General features: G+C 40.0%; 1 protein-coding gene across 21 annotated transcripts in view; it reads left to right on the top strand.

The window, feature by feature from the left end:
- The window catches only part of Tcf4 (transcription factor 4), a 342,153-nt gene extending 331,092 nt beyond the window's left edge, over nt 1–11,061 (top strand). For 15 of the 21 annotated variants that reach the window (XM_035440081.1, XM_027402662.2, XM_027402658.2 and 12 more), the window contains 4 exons: nt 1,398–1,560; nt 4,899–5,128; nt 6,003–6,143; nt 6,328–11,061. In XM_035440081.1, coding sequence (XP_035295972.1) covers nt 1,398–1,560; nt 4,899–5,128; nt 6,003–6,139 — 530 coding nt within the window. In that variant the 3' untranslated portion in view covers nt 6,140–6,143; nt 6,328–11,061. The remainder of the gene's footprint in view (nt 1–1,397; nt 1,561–4,898; nt 5,129–6,002; nt 6,144–6,327) is intronic. The other 6 variants (XM_035440077.1, XM_035440076.1, XM_035440072.1 and 3 more) reach the window with 1 other exon arrangement.
- The last annotated feature ends 4,465 nt before the right edge of the window (nt 11,062–15,526 follow it).

The following is a 15,526-nucleotide window of genomic DNA, read 5'->3' as shown; positions in this document are numbered from 1 at the left end:
TGTGCTCCTCATGGGCCAGATGAACAATGTTCCTGTGTGGTGTCATTCTCATTCCTCCATGATTAAAATAAACAAGATAATGCTACCTTGAGAAGTCCTATAACCGTTATTTCAGCTGTTAACCAATACAAATATTGAATTCAGAGATACAGGTATATGTTAATCAATACAAATATTGAATACTTTTCAGAGATACAGGTATACAGTTCATTATTACGCAAGCAATAGTGATCCCGTGGCTTTTTTCTGTTGCATGGTTTTCAAGCTGTAGCTGAGAGCCTAATTGTTGTAACAGTGGGACTGTGCATCATGCAGGGCTCCCAGCTGATAAGAATGCTCCTGGCCCATGAAACAAATTCCTAGTCACAAGTTTTTAGAGTACACAGATTACAAATGGAAGGATCTTTGTTGCAGATATCCATCAACCTGAGAAATACATTGAGAATTATATCAAGGTCACGTTCCAAATGTAGTCTGAAGGCCAGGAAGTGGTTAAGAGTGCTTGATGAGCAATGATCCGGACCAGGGTTTAAATGTCACATAACACACCCTGCACATCTCCATAACCCTAACTCCCAGGGAAGACAACACAGGAGGAACAGTGGAGCTTGCTAGCTTCCAGACTAACCAAGAAATCTTGAGTTCCCGGTTTTAGGGAGAGATCCCGCCTCAGAGGAGCAGGCTGAAAGTAATAGGGAAGAGTACCCTATGCCCTCTAATGGTCTCCTCTTGAGAACAGGTGTGTCACAGGCACACACATGTGAGCATATTCTCACAGAGACACATACAAACAAACCAATAGTCTTTCAAATGATGTGTGAACATGAGCAGTAGAGCAAAGTTAAAAATCCCAGATTTTTCCTGGGAGCGGTGCACCCCCTTCCATAGGTACCATTTGTAAATGCTGATTACACCTCAAACATAAGAGAAGCTTAATTTCAGAGTATCATTAGGGTATCTATTGAAGCCTTGACTGCACATCTTTAGCGTACTCCCTGGGAATTATATTTTAAGGACATTTTTCTATTAAATCATTGCATATGGAAGAAACTCAATATAATAGCTGATATTTACTCGGGTTCTTAATCAGAACATTGAGGTGTATGATTTTCATGATTATGATTTTCATTGCAATTAAGTTGATGTTTTGTAGACAGTGAAATTACCATCTACTCCAAAAGATTGCAAAATAGAATTTAACCTCAGAGCCGATGCAAGGAAAACTTGTTTCCACAGGTGCATTTCTGAAACTTCACCAGACAGCACAGGGGAACCAGGAGGAGCCCGGGTCTGGCTGGAAGGAAGTTCTGCGTTTCTGGAGTGAATGTATTTATGCATAGAATTCTGGACGTCAGCTGATCTCTGTTTCTATCTTTTTTTATTTCATCTTTCTATAGGAATGCCACCAGGTCTCCAGGGCCAGAGTGTGTCTTCTGGCAGCTCCGAGATCAAATCTGATGATGAGGGCGATGAGAACCTGCAAGACACAAAATCTTCTGAGGACAAGAAATTAGATGACGACAAGAAGGATATCAAATCAATTACTAGGTCAAGATCTAGGTAACAGTATATAATACTGTCGCTTCATTTAATTCCTTTATTGGACTTTGATGAAGTGAACAGAACAGGAAGAAACTATTCAGTTTTTTCCTGGCAGGTAAAGCCTCAGATGGAAAGAAAATGAAAGGCCTGTTCAGGTATCATTTAAGATACCTGTATTCTAGTGAGGCCTAAATGGCTTTGGATTTACAAATTTGGACCCAATGCTAATTGCATACCATAAAATTATTTGTACCTGATTCAAATGAAAACAGTTTCTTGTTAAAACTGTATTCTTCAAATTTGGTCAGAACTGTTTTTGCCTCAAGTATTTCTAAAGAGGAGATTTTTAGCCATGCTCAAGAGTCAATTGATTGTATATACAACTGTATGTTTTTTTTTCTTGTCTTTCAAGTAAGAAAATTCTGATTTCTTAATTTTATTCTGAACAGGTTGCTGTATGTAAAATAAATTCTAATTTTTTTCCCTCCCTGCTAAAAACACAACTGCAGGGAAATAGCTTCAAGTTGCTGTTCTTAAATATCTACTATCTTTGAATTCAGTGTGTCTCTTTTAACTTGAGTCTGATGATCAGATAGCTGGTTTAGGGTTCCTCAGGACCCATATGCATTGCCTTCATTCCTTTGGGTTAATTTTCTTTGCAGATTACCCAGTTGTGTCAAGACTTCAGCTTCTTTTAAAGGTTATGGTTCTCAGAGCTATAGCTGGTGTCTTTCATGGGTCGCATTCACACTGCTTTTTCATCTCTTCATAACTATCATGACAAATTACATTCTGTGTCCTGCTATTACTAGGTCCAGAGATGCTAAGTGCTTCTATCTTACCCCCTCCTCCCATCACTGTAGTTTCCTGATTTGTGGTCACATTGGCAAGAAATCCTTGGGTGGGGATTTCACATCCTGAATAGTTTCTCTGAGTGAGTTCTTGGTAATTTAGTGGCCATAACGTATACATATTAATTGGTTCTTTGAAGTTTCAGAACATCTTTTTACTTACCATTAGGTATCTCTTGTTAACAGCCATCTTCATGCCATTTATAATGTATGCCTTGTAGAGTCTTCAGTGAAATAGTGTCCATGAGGAATTTATTTATGTAAATAACTAGTTCAAATTAATCATTAGTCTGAAATTTTTTTCCCATTTTCTGGTTCTCCCTATGTAAAGTTTGACACGTGGTTACTGTCTAAAAAATATTGCCAGTCTTTTGCTTCAGAATAGGCCTACCAGAGACTCAACTATTTGCTTAATGGTATGCAGGGACAGTTTAATCACAGGCTGCATTCCCACCAGTGGCAGAAATTCTGGGAGAAGGAAAAGGAGAAGCTGGAAGGAAAATGAGGAAACAGAGAAAGAAAAGCCTTGCACTAGCTTTCAGTCAGTGGTATTCTGGCTTTCTTTCATAGCAGCATAGTCAGTGATGGTTGGGAGGTCACGAAGTCAAGCATTTCACACCACCTCACCCCAATACATACTCTTCTGTCTGAGCATCCTTACTACCTCAGGTACTTTACAGAGTTCAAGAATGCCTCTCCTGGTTAGGGCTCCTCCAGGGTAATTGGCCCTATTTGCACTTTGAATGCCACCTGTGGCTTTTCTTTTCTCTCTTTTTTTATTAGTATATGTTCATTGTACATATTGATGGGTTTCATAATAGTATTTCCCATCAAGCCCACTATGGACTTTGAACATGTTCATACTCTCCTGTTTTTTGCTTCCTGTTAGCATCCTACAGTATCCATGCTTCTACTTTCCTATGTTAGGAAAACTGGAGGACCACATGCAGAAAAGGGTGAAACCAGGTCCCTAACACTCACCCTGTACAAAAATCAGTTGAGAATGGGTGGAAGACCCTGTTGTAAAACCTGAGACTAGAAAGAAATGGGGAAAGCACTTCAAGATACAGGCATGGGCAAGGGCATTCTAAATAGGACTCTAGGAGTTCAGGGACAGGTCACATGGGAAGACGATACCCATTTAAAGTCAGCATTCATTACATACACAGTGAAGAGCTAATCCTCCCATCTTCGGTTCATCTTCAGTATGAAGACTCATCATCTTGATTTGACTCTGAACAATTTGGACTTAGGGGATTTTAAGCTTCTCTTCAAGTCTCTGTACCCAGTAGCTTGGAAAGGTCTCTCTCTCTCTCTCTCTCTCTCTCTCTCTCTCTCTCTCTCTCTCTCTCTCTCATCTCTCTCTGTGTGTAGTAGTATTTCTTCTTTCCCTCCCCCCAATGTTTCTCAAATTGAGAGTCCAGAAGAGTTTTGGTATTGGTATCTCATCTGGGGTTTTTTGTTTTGGTGAGTCTTTTTAGACAAACGTCTCCCCCAGCTCTCTTTTCTTTATAATATCCCTCAAAATGTCCCAAACCCTGGATCCATGAATACATCTGTGAGAGGAGATATGTTTTCCAGATGGCTCATCCACTGAGTCACCTTCTATAGCCAAGTCTCAGATGGGCCACTGTGACCACCAGAGATGATCAGACCCCAACCTTATGCCTACTGAACCCATTCTTTTATGATGAATCACAGGATATTTTAGTTCTAACAGAGAATCCTGTTTGGCTTTCTTTGTGACTCATAGAGTTCCTGGTCAGTTATAAAGAGGAGGTGTTTGGGTTTTGTATTGTGTTACATAGCTGATGTCACTTCAGGTTTCCTCAACTTCCTCAACTTATTTTGGAGATCATAAGCATCCGTCATCTGAAAGACCACAGAAATCATGGTATCACTCCCCCACCCCACCCCCCACACATACTTTTCATTTAGTTTGTAGAAGAAAGAAGACTCAAGACTCAGACAGAGTCAGTGGTTTGGACAGTCTTTGGATGTGGACACTGTCTGCTCTATGATGTTTCTAGTTCCTCCTCCTGTTAACATGGCTTATATTTACTGCGACCAACAAAAATCTGACTGCCAATCACTTATTTTCCGTCCGTTTCACATCTCACAGTATGAAAAAGTTTTAAAGATGAAGTAGTCATTTGCATTTTGATTAGTATAAGCTGAGCCTGGGTGGCTGTCTGCGTTAAGACTGAGATGTGTATATTGCATAGTGCATGAAGTTTTCATTCCCCTTCTGTGTCCCCTACACCAGGATGGACACTATGACCCTGATGGAGCCCAGATCATCCTCTGCTGTTTGATTTGGGTAAAATCCCTGGGAAGAAACAAAAGCTTTGTGTGTGCTTTTCCTAAACCAACCCCAAGGTCAGATGAAGGTCAAACGGATACAGTTCTGCCAAGGATGGATCTGACAAGTCTCAAAGTAATGTGATACACATAGCATCTTTCCCCCACACTGTCATGAAAGGTCCCATCCCTCTCGCCCTACAGCAATAACGATGATGAAGACCTGACCCCAGAGCAGAAGGCAGAACGTGAAAAGGAACGGAGGATGGCCAACAATGCCCGTGAGCGCCTGAGGGTCCGAGATATCAATGAGGCTTTCAAGGAGCTGGGCCGCATGGTGCAGCTCCACCTGAAGAGCGATAAACCACAGACCAAGCTCCTGATTCTCCACCAGGCCGTGGCTGTCATCCTCAGCCTGGAGCAGCAAGTGCGAGGTCAGGAGATAGATGCTTTAGCACCCTCTAAAGAATTGCTAGGGTGGGGGACTGCATCAAAATCTCTCTCCTGTTAATTAAGTTGTAGCGTGTTCTTCTAACTAGTGTTATATTACAGCTGTTCCTTTTGTGTGGCCAATTATCAAACATGATTGGCCAGCCTATTTTCATTCTTTGCTTTTGTAGGGTGTGTGTGTGTGTGTGTGTGTGTGTGTGTGTGTGTGTGTGTGTGTGTGTGTGTGTAGGTTGTAAGTTAAAGGTTAGTAAACCTGGGGCATCATTCTTTTCGGGTTGTCTATCATGATTCCTGAGACAGAACCTCTCACTGGGACCTGGGGCTTTCCAATTAGACTAGGGTTGGATAGCCAGTGAGGCCCCAAGGATCTGCCTATCTCTGTCTTGCCAGTGCTGGGTTACCAGCTTGCCACATGTCACTTTTTGTATGGATGCCAGGTACTGAACTTAGGTCCTCATGCTTGCACAATAATCACTCCCAATGAGCTATCTATCTTCCTAGCTCATTGTTTTAAATCGTAGTTGTCATTTTGAGGAAGGTTCTTATTGTATAGCTTAGTCTAGCCTAGAACTATATGTAGCAGAGACTGCCCTTAAGTTTATGATTTACTGGCTCTGCCTCTCAAGAGCAGGGAGACAGGCCTGAGTCATCATGCCTGCCTTCATGCTTGTAGAGTTCGGATTCTGGGTGCAGTTAATGGCAGTTAGATGAGTCGATTCCTTGTGCACCGGCCCTCACTGCTAGCCTCATCGGTAATGTGAATCAGAGTCTACGTGTCTGGCATGGACAGAGGAGAACTTCTCCACCCTCTCTGTAGAGCCCTGCTGACTGGATGCCCTGTGCTTTCATATCCCACAGAAAGGAATCTGAACCCGAAAGCTGCCTGTCTGAAAAGAAGGGAGGAAGAGAAAGTATCCTCAGAGCCTCCCCCTCTGTCCTTGGCTGGCCCACACCCTGGGATGGGAGATGCAGCGAATCACATGGGCCAGATGTGAAAGGGTATGCTGGCTGCGTTTTCCACTGTCTCTGCCCTCTCCCAGTTCCCCGTGGCACCCAAGCCACCAACAACTGGTATTACCCAGATTAGCCAATACTGTTCTTTCTTGAAAATGAGGGCTTAAAATTTTTTTAAATCATTTTCAATCACTGTTTTAATTACTTTTTTCTCCTTTTCTTTCCTCAGGTCCAAGTTGCCACCTTGCTTCATTAAAACAAGAGACCACTTCCTTAACAGCTGTATTGTCCTAAACCCACATAAACACTGCTCCTTAACCCCCTTTTTGTAATATAAGACAAGTCTGAGTAGTTATGAATCGCAGACGCAAGAGGTTTCAGCATTCCCAATTATCAAAAAGCAGAAAAACAAAAAGGAAAGAAAGAAAGAAAAAATGTGCAACTTGAGGGACGACTTCTTTAACATATCATTCTGAATGTGCGAAGCGGTATGTACAGGCTGAGACACAGCCCAGAGACTGAATGGCAATCCTTCCACACTGTGGAGCAATGCATTTGTGCCTAAACTTCTTTTGGAAAAAAAAATATAATTAATTTGTAAGTCTGAAAAAAATATTTAATTTAAAAAAAATTGTAAACTTGCAATAATGAAAAAGTGTACTTCTGAAGAAAACGACATGAACGTTTTTGTTGGCATTCAAGTCAGCTAGTGTTTCTAATTACCGGATATTGAATAGGGGAAGCCCGGCTACCCTCATAACAAAACCAGCAAACGTCCTGATGGCAACGAAATGATGACATTAGCCATTCCTTAGGGTAGGAGGGACAGATGGATGTTATAGACCTATGACAAATATATATATAAATATATATATAAATATATATTAAAAATTTAGTGACTATGGTAAGCTTTTGTTCATTTGTTTCAGACTTTTTTCTCCTGTACAAAAATAGTACTGATTAACTTTTTTAAAAGAAAGATTTTACTGTAAATATGGATTTTTTTTTTGTCTGATTTTTGTCCTTTCCCCCAGTTTGTTATCGTAACCTGTAGTGCCAACTCTGCTACCGGAGGGGCAGTGCAGGATGAAAGGCTGACCCTGTTGTTGCTTCTCATTCATAAATAGTAGAAAGTTGTTTCTCCAGTCTTTTGGGAACACAGGACTTAAAAAAAAAAATCACATCATGTGTAGAAATTACATGCAGCATTGCCCAGGCAAGGCAAAAAGAGTTTGTCTGGCTTGTGGCGCTGCCCTTGCGACCCTCTCCTGGGATTTTCAGAGGTACACGGTTAGAATGCTACAATGTTACCACTGTGCCTTCCAATGTTTATATCATCGGAAACATAACATAATCAAAGTGGCTGTGATTTAACAAAACGATTCAAGTGTTACCTACCTGTGTAGCCGAAGTAGTGTGCAGTGAGGCGTTTCTGAATACATGGTCAGATTTTTGGAAAAAATACAAAAACTTAAAAAAAAAAAAGAGTCAAGTTCAAAAACCGTCAAATGAGAAAATTGCAAGTAGTGTGACCGAGCTGATTGATTTTCTTTTCTTTCTTTTCTTTCTTTTTTTTTCAAAAATGGGTTTACTAAAAAGTAGATGACTTACCTGCCTCCTCCTTTGTGTGAAAAATGCCAACTAATCATGCAGCATTATAACAAGCCTTATAAGTCCTAAAGCATTAAGTTGCACTTTCATGAGGAGGGGTAGAACAGTATTCTCTGGCCAGTATGAATGAAGTTTATACTTAACATTTGATAGAAACATACGTCAAACTATGGCACAGCAACTCATCAGATAGCTAGCGTTGACTCTGGGCACAATTGAACCAATTCCCATCCTAAATCTTCCTAATGGTTGACTTTGGTGTGTAGTGCAGTAAACAAGTAGTGCTCCTACTTAAGCATTTGTCAGCATCCTTTTGTCTCTAACTGGTTTCTATTTTTACAGCCACACAATCTTGGCATGTATTAAGAAAAAAAAAATCCCTGTTGAAGTAGTTTTTCCACCTATCAGCACTGAGTAAATGCCATAAATCCATGGAAATGGTCTAAACGCTTCACCTGTTGTCCTGTTTTACCAGTTACATAGTGATGAAACACATTTGTAAATTTTATGCAACCAATGGCAAACCTATCATTATTTTGAAACTGTGTATGTAAAAGTTATATTTTTACATGTAGACTCTTGTTATTATGTGTTTTAATACATTGTATCAGGTTTTTTTTTCTAAACTGTGTGTTTTTTTTAAAGTCATTTAAATGAATAGTGAGTTACAAGAATCTGAAATATATGTTCATTTCTGAAAATGTAAGAACAAATAAGATAGTTACCACGTGGTCACCTTTTACAAACCCATAAACATTTTGATTAGCTGTGTATGTGTGTGTGTGTGTGTGTGTGTGTGTGTGTGTGTGTGTGTGTGTCTGTGTGTTGAAAACTGTAAATATGTTCAGTAGCGATAAAACTAAATGCTCTGATTTGTTGATAAGTTCCTAAAATGTGGAGGTGGATTGAAAACATAGGAGAATAGCAGAAATCAAATTTCATGAAAAGTTCTTTGGGGGCTTTCCTGTGAAATGTGCAAACAAAGGGGCTTAGAGAAGGGCATGGAAGACAATAATGTACACTTCCCCTCCTCCCTAAATGATGGAAACCATGTGTACTTGTTCTCTCACCATGTTAAGGATTTCCTTTTCGTGATACATTCTGCACTCATTTTGTATAGTCTACCAAGGCGGGTATCCCTAGGAACATTATTATTATATAGGAAGCAGGTATACTCTGATCACATTCAGGATAAGTGTATAGAAGAGAATATGGTGTTTACTCTTTAGGGAACTGGAAATACTCCCTGCATTGATGTACATTTTCAGAATGGCACTTTTGATACATGTTATCGTAAAGGTGCTTACTAAAGTGGAATTAAAGTTTTTCAAATCTGTAAACAAAGGAAATAAAAATGAAACATAGTCATTTGATTTTTTTTCCAATTGGTGCTTTTATATTTTGTTCTCAGTCAAACAGAGGAAAAGCTGCAGTTTCTCGTTCACCACCTTTGATGTATTCATTACTTGGTAATGTAATACAGCTATTGTCAAATTCCTTTTGGAAATAAGCAAAAGACTCCCTAAAGGCCACCAGAAGCTGCTGGCTGCATTCTGCTTGGTGGAGAAACATGATCTGACCCTCTCTGTAGTAAGAGGGTTGTATCTCCAGTTTAAAAGAAAAAAAAAAGGAAGAAGAAGAAAGGGAATGTGGCCTTTTTAATGTGTTTGTTTTTTTCTTGTTGTTATTTTGTAGTTATCAAACCCAGGTAAGATATTGGTATTCCTGCACTGGATTTTTGAAAGAAACTTAGCAGAAGACAGGATTAAAATACTATATGAACATTTCATAAGGGTCCATACTACACTAGATATATATGATGATGGTAAAGCATAGATTTAGGAATCAGTTGAAGAGACTCAGACTTTGAAAGCAACTTGGAGCAGTTGATCCACCTCCACATTCGAGTAATTTATGAATATGCAGAATTAGGGATCTGTCCATCTAGGAGTTCTTACCATTTGTCTTCTGTGTAGCTGTGAGGAACACTAATGCTTCTACAACTGTCAGTTCACCTGGTCCTACAACCCATTCTGACTCAGTCTTCCGATTCCTTGTTCCCTTTTGTTTTTCTACTTTTTTTCCTATCTCTTGATTTTTATTATTATTTTATTATTATTATTATTATTTGTGATCTTTGTTTTGATGAGGGGTTGGGAAGTGGGAGGGAGTAGAACTGAGACTTGGGGGGTAAGAGGATTTTTTTTCATCTTTGCATCCAACAGGCAGAATATGATCTGTGTCCAAAATGGAACGTAAGTCAGGAATGAAATGATTCAGCATACACAAGCACAAAAATGTAGTCTGCCAACTGACTGGAAGCAAAAAGGAAATACATTTTAAATAAATAAATAAATGAAAAGGTGAAGATGGAATGTGATGAATTCCAAGACAATGGGGCACCAAGGCCTGTAGGCCTCCTCTTGAGTTTGCTTTGGTTATGTTTGTTTTCTTTCGAGATGTTCTTTCTCATGGGACTTGAAAGTGACTCATCTCTGTGCAGTGCTGGTTTTACCATATGCTCATTTCAAGTATTATAGACATATGTAATGGTGAAATATATGAACTGTGGCCTTTTTCATTCTTGTTACTTGTGATGCAATTAAGTGAAGATAAGAAAAAAAAAAAAAGCAGAGATTTACCATGTATCAGTGCCTGGCTTTTTGTTATAAAGCTTTGTCTGTCTAGTGCTCTTTTTGCTATAAAATAGACTGTAGTACACCCTAGTAGGAAAAAAAACTAAATTTAAAAATAAAAAATATATTTGGCTTATTTTTCGCAGGAGCAATCCTTTTATACCATGAATATTACAAAAAAAATTGTCAGATTCTGAATATTTCTTCTTTGTAGATTTTTGGAATCATTATGAGTAAAAGTTTGTTACTTTATTTTACTATTTATAAGATGTTATTTTGCCATGTGTTACCAAGATGAAACTGTATGGTAGCTTCTTTGGTTGGTTTTTGTTTTCGTTTTTAGTTGTAGGTTGCAGTGCAAACTTTTTTTGTTTTTGTTTTTGTTTTTGTTTTGCGACTGTACACATAGCTGCAGCATTAAAAACTTTAAAAAAATTGTTAAAAAAAAGAAAAAAAAAGGGAAAACATTTCAAAAAAAAGATAAACAGTTACACCTTGTTTTCAATGTGTGGCTGAGTGCCTCGATTTTTCATGTTTTTGGTGTGTTTCTGATTTGTAGAAATGTCCAAACAGGTTGTATGCTGGACTTCCTTCAAGAGGCAAACAACCCAGCTTGGTCTAGACCATTACCTGTTCCCATCTGTAGTTATTCGATGAAGTCATGTACATGACCGTTCTGTAGCAATAAATGTGCCATTTTTATAAACTGTCTCTGACACTCGTTTCATTTCATTCCGCATTGTGCACACAGCCCTGTTCTGTAACACCACAGCTACTGTTCATTTGTTCTGAGTGTTGGCGGTATTGACAGTGAAACAAAACATTCAAAAAGAATCACAAAAACAAATTGAAAAGCAAAGCTCACGGTTCCTCAAGAGGAGATACCCTTAATGAAAATGGAACAGGATGCATGCAAAACACAAAGAAAGCTGACTAGAGGATTAACTAATTGAAGGAATGTGATTAATGCACGAGTTACACTGAAGCACTTGATGAGCCCTGAACTGCACCGGTGTTTTGGGTTGTGCTGTGCAGCAGGTTGCCGACTCTCAGCAACTTTTACCTTCTGGATCAGCTGGTCGGCTCTTTGGCAGAACATTCTCAGCTATACCTTTTCAGTCAAAATAAATAAATAAAAATAAGACTCCAGGACAGTTTTATTTTGTATCACTTGTTAAGAGCTGCCTATTGTTATTTGCGGTTCTATTATACTGTATTGATACTCTCGTAGACTATCCCCATCACACCAAATTCTGGTTGACTCTGTTGACTATTATCCCAGATGTAAACAACCAGATGAGTGTCATTTTTTTTTCTAGCTTGTACAAACTGATGTGTGTCACCAATGGGAGGGGAAAAACTGTACAGATTAAAATTATGCAGTGTTATGTACTGTAAGTTAATATTTTTGTAGAATGGACGCCAGCCTACTTTACAGAATTTGAAGGCTGCTTGGCATTGCGCTGTAGAGATGTGATGTGGCCCACAGCAGAGGATCTCTTAATGCAATGTAATGGGTGTGTGGGATCGGGGGATGTCTCCGATATTGCTCTTGTATTCTTTCTTATGGGGTGTAGTAACTAGTTATCCGAAAGAAAATGCTGTAATACCATTTGGTTCACATGTAAAGTGCCCTCCATAGCCAAATGTTGGGAATCCTCCCCCCCCCTTCTTATTGGTTGTATTGTTTGCAGATATTTAAATTTTATGAAATTTCCAAAGATTTTGGTTGATGACCCCTCTAACCTTTTAAATGATTTGAGATGTTCTTATGTTCTTACTGTGTGTTTTAAATATATATAAAAGAGCCTCAAGTATTTAGTCTTTTACTATTATATTTGATCATATAATTTCTATGATACTAAGAAAGAGGAGATGAATCCTGTCGTGTCTCATACATTCTATTAGCACTGAGTTTTACTTGAGTCTAAACAGAACTTAGATTGTCGGGGAAGGCATAATAATATCCACCAAGACGGCCATTACATTAGTAGTGGGAAAGGGAAAGGAAGCCACAGAAGGTATAATCGGGCACCATTTTTAGTCTCACAATTTGATCCACTCATATAAAACCAAGTGAAATTTCTCTTCTGGGCTTTAACTGCCAGCCAACTTTCTCTTGACAATGCCTAGGAAATACCACAAAATCTTGGGGGGGGGCTTGAAAACAGCAGCTAGAGTGCTGCCTGCCTTCAGATCACCCCAGGACCCCTTGCACTGATCACCCCCTGCTCTGCCAGCTAGGTCTCATGTTACATTAAGTATGCTCCTGACTCAGACTAACCATGGGTCCATGTTTTCACTGGCTAACACTGATGCTGTCAAGAAACACAGCCCATGTTGAAAGGACTAGTTGGGCAAGTCAAGCCAAAATCACCTTGGCATTTGTTTGATAAATATGCATCAAGTAAAGTAATTCACAGATCTTGAGAACAGAGGTGTGTAGTGTCACCAGTTACCAGCCTGTGTGTGTCACTGCAGTGCTACGATAGTGGTGGGTACATAGAACCCCTCAGCTAGACTAGCCAGACACCCACTAGCCAGGGATGAGTAATAGTAGGTTAAGATGACTGCATTTGGCCCCCAAACACAGCATATGTTCTGTGACTTCGGCTTTTTCCCCCCTATGGAACAGTGTGTACCTTCAGTCACTATTTCATACTATGCTTGGCTTCTGGATATTTTGATAGTGAGAGAAACCACTGTGTAAGAAGAACATAACCATCACCACATTCCTTTTCTAAGGACCTAATGAATAGCTTTTAAGTCTAGGCAGGGACACTTGTTCCCAGGGTACAGGTTAAGAAAAATCTGCTGTAGAGTAACCAAAACTTAAAAGTCATGGAATCAACCCCAGTTTTCTACCCTGAGCTGGCTGACCCTAACCAGAACTGGATTGCTGTCTGGCTTTTCTGGGGGAAAATAGAAAAAGAAAAAGACCCTTTGTGTAGTGCAGAATGTAATATGGTCCTCACCCACATCTGTTACACTATATTTAGAAGTCAAATAACTTTGGCATTGGCAAGAACCCATATGCTTCTATCAGGAAACAGACACTAGCCAAGAGCAAAGTGCACATGCCCATGCAGAATCAGACCCACCTGCTTGTGGTTTCCCACCAGTGCTCTTTGTGTACACACACACACACACACACACACACACACACACACACACACACACACTCACACACAAACTCACGCTCACGCATGAGCACAGGTCAGTATTGTGAAGAATATGGAAACCTGAATTTTGAAAGGAACTAAATTATTTTGCTTAGCCTTTTGTGTCTAATTCACAGGAGCATGTTCCAGGCCTTGGAGTTTAAAAGATCCAGTGTCCTGGCTTTGGGCCTAGTCACCTCTACACAGTGCCATCTCCTGAAGGGACAGTCTAGTCCCACCAGCTTCAAACAGGTTCAGGGCTCAGCTCTTCTCCTTCCCCTTGTCCTTCTATGGCTTCTTTCAGGGGGTCCCTAAACTTCTGAACTTCTTCCTCTTCTACCTTAGTCTACAACTTGTTGACATGTTGCCAGAAGATGGTATGTAATTGATGACATTAAGAATGTTGTGATGGCAGTTAGCACAAAGATAGAGCTATTCAATATGGCAGCCGTGCATAGGAAGAAATATTCGTAAATTAGGTGTGAAGAACATTCTGAATGATGGAAGAGATAGGGCTTTGGGTGAGATGGGTGTCTGGAGGAGATACACAAAACAGAAGGCAGAGGATGACGGATGTCTGAATGAAGAGATCCTGTGGCCTGAGGCAAAACTATCGTTATTTGAATTTTTATTAAGCTTGGCTCCAGAAACCATTTAAGCTCACATTGCCAACATAGCAATACTGAAAGAGATCCTTCATTTTCTTCTCAATGTCACAAACACTATTTCACTGATCCTCCATAGAAATCTAAGAAATTGGTCGCATCAGGTACATCTTACAAAGAGAAAGCAAAAGAAGCCCCAGGCCTGAGCTATGTCTGCAAACAGGCAAAAGCTACGGCAGACTAGCCAGCACTGATGGAGGTCTTGGCTGTTCGGAGGAAGGACTCCTTGACTGGAGTCAAAACATGTCTTCTGACCCTCCTAATCCACAATATGGTAGTACTTGTAGAGCTGCAGGCCACAGCCGCCCTCCCTGATGATAATCCCTTTCTTCAAAACCAGCTTCTTCAGGCTTCTTTCCAACGAGACAGCCCAGCACCCCAAAGCCTGCCAGTCCCCAAGTCTTTGTTCATCCCTGGCTTCCTTCTTTCCTTCTTTGCACACATCTTTTCCATTTTCTGGTGTCTGCCTCTGATTCAACTAAAAGAAAAACAAACACCAGAGCAATAGCATCTGGGGATCATAGATCCTATATCAGAACCATTGCAGGATACCAAAAAGAAAGCAAATTTGTTACCAAAAGTAGCTGAAATGCTCCTGCAGAAGAAATAAAATGCACAAACAACTATAAGTTAGAGGAGAAATAATGTATGCATATTGTTGAAATACACATATATGAAAGATGTTTACACTCATAGAATATGTCACAGAACACAACTCCCTAGTTTTTTGTTTTTGTTTTTTGTTTTTTGTTTTTTTTTTTGAATTCTTATTTCATGCAATCCACACAGTCCTGTTAGCTGGACATGATGGCCATTTCCATATCACAGAGGAAGACATGAAAGCTGAGGGAAATTGTTATGCAAACAACAGTCAAGGGCAACATTAGAATCCAAGCCATCTGACTCCTAGAAATAGGTCCTAAATGTTCATGTGGCATGAATGGTAGTAGTATGAATGAATGACATATACCCACAGTCATGAGGTCAGGTTACACAGAGAAGCACATGAGAACAGCCCACACTGTCTTCCAGTGGGAAAGTAAACCCTAACCCTAGGAAAGAGAAGTGAACCCAGGTGTCACAGACCCTAGTCCAAGGGCAGTGTCATCTTTAAACAAACTCATGAGGTGTCAACTCTTTGACCCAGTCAGCACATAACCCATGTAATGAGGATCTGTACATGTGTCCATTCTGCCAGCTTTGAAAGCAGTTTGGAGCTCTAGGTTGTGAATCCCCCAAGGGTGCACAGCTAATTATCTCCCCTGGAAGAACAGCGGGCCTCTTTCAAACTTGTCTGGGAACAATGTTCCAAACCTTTGATTTGGTGCCCCATTATCACCCTACTTCACAGAGCC

This window comes from Cricetulus griseus, chromosome 2 (genome assembly GCF_003668045.3).
Source record: "Cricetulus griseus strain 17A/GY chromosome 2, alternate assembly CriGri-PICRH-1.0, whole genome shotgun sequence".
NCBI lineage: Eukaryota > Metazoa > Chordata > Mammalia > Rodentia > Cricetidae > Cricetulus > Cricetulus griseus.
Note: the sequence above shows the minus strand (reverse complement) of the source record. Positions and strands in the feature narration are given on the sequence as shown.